This window comes from Aureococcus anophagefferens, assembly GCF_000186865.1.
Source record: "Aureococcus anophagefferens unplaced genomic scaffold AURANscaffold_1055, whole genome shotgun sequence".
Classification (NCBI taxonomy): Eukaryota; class Pelagophyceae; order Pelagomonadales; family Pelagomonadaceae; genus Aureococcus; species Aureococcus anophagefferens.
The window spans coordinates 2,411-3,510 of record NW_008706226.1 but is presented as its reverse complement, the minus strand read 5'-3'; the positions used below and the strand labels follow the sequence as shown (position 1 = coordinate 3,510).

The following is a 1,100-nucleotide window of genomic DNA, read 5'->3' as shown; positions in this document are numbered from 1 at the left end:
AGAATGTTCGGGAACTGAGGGCGTTGCGGCGACGCGTAGAGGAGCTACAGTCGAAGCTTCGCGTATCAGGGACCGCGAAAACCTCCCCCAGGTCGACAAAGAGTGATACTTATCGAGCGATGGCCCAGTCGTGCTCATCGCCTGAGATCCAGCGTCGCTGTAATGGTAGCCTTGCGGAGTCAAATTCTGTGGCTGCAATGACTTCCAGGGATCAAGGATATCAAATCGAATCTGCAGAGCCAGTAAGCAACTCTGGTGGCACAATGCAGTCCCTGCGCGGTGCACCGTGCACGACGCCCCCTGCCTCCCCCCCGGTCGTTCTGGCCACATACTTACCCATAGGATGACAACTTTGCCGGATACGCCAACTGCACGCTTGCGGCGAACTAAATCGCGGACAGGCCGGAAGAAGCCGAGGATACGACCGGCTGCATCGTTCAGTACGCCAATGGGAGAGATAGAGAATACTTTCATTCAGCGGCTGGGAATTTCAGTAGCTGAGGTGATGCAGCGCCTCGTCACAGACGAAGTGCTGCACGCAGTCGATGCACGACATATTCATCGTCTCCTCGCAAGTAATGACAAAACCGCGCGAGATGTGGTGATGCAACTCGAGCAAGCTGGTACGGTTACTTGTAGAGCCCAATATTAAGTGTTGGGGGGTCATTTCAGACAGCCAAAATATGAGTTTTGGGGGTCACTTTTTCAAAGGCCATAAATATATAATAGAGTCGATCTGCCCAGGATCACTGAACATCTGCTTTCTAGGCGGATCGTCGAGTCGAAAAGCCGTGACAGAGTTCCGAAGGAAAGTAATAAACCTCTTCAGGGAGCAGCTACCGCAGCACATCCGACCTGTGGTTCCTGGAAGCCCAGTCAGCAGCGGCAATAGTCTCGGTGGTCCCTGGGATGAGACTCCTCATGGTCAGGTTGATGATTCGTCGTTGTCCACCACAAGGATTAACCTGCCATTGATTCCTGGCTCGATGTCATGTGAGAACCACTCACGTTTGTTACATAAGCAGCGCCGGAACATCGCCGAGGGAGAAGCAGGCCAGTCTGACATTCACCACTCTCGAGTCACGCATGCAAATAGTAAC

General features: G+C 53.2%; 1 protein-coding gene across 1 annotated transcript; it reads left to right on the top strand.

The window, feature by feature from the left end:
* Positions 1–91: 91 nt before the first annotated feature.
* AURANDRAFT_69172 (hypothetical protein) lies at positions 92–652 on the top strand (the record flags this gene model as incomplete). Its single annotated transcript, XM_009044926.1, has 2 exons — positions 92–242; positions 479–652. Coding segments are annotated over 2 exons (325 nt in total), but the record flags the coding sequence as incomplete, so codon positions are not given.
* Positions 653–1,100: the final 448 nt, after the last annotated feature.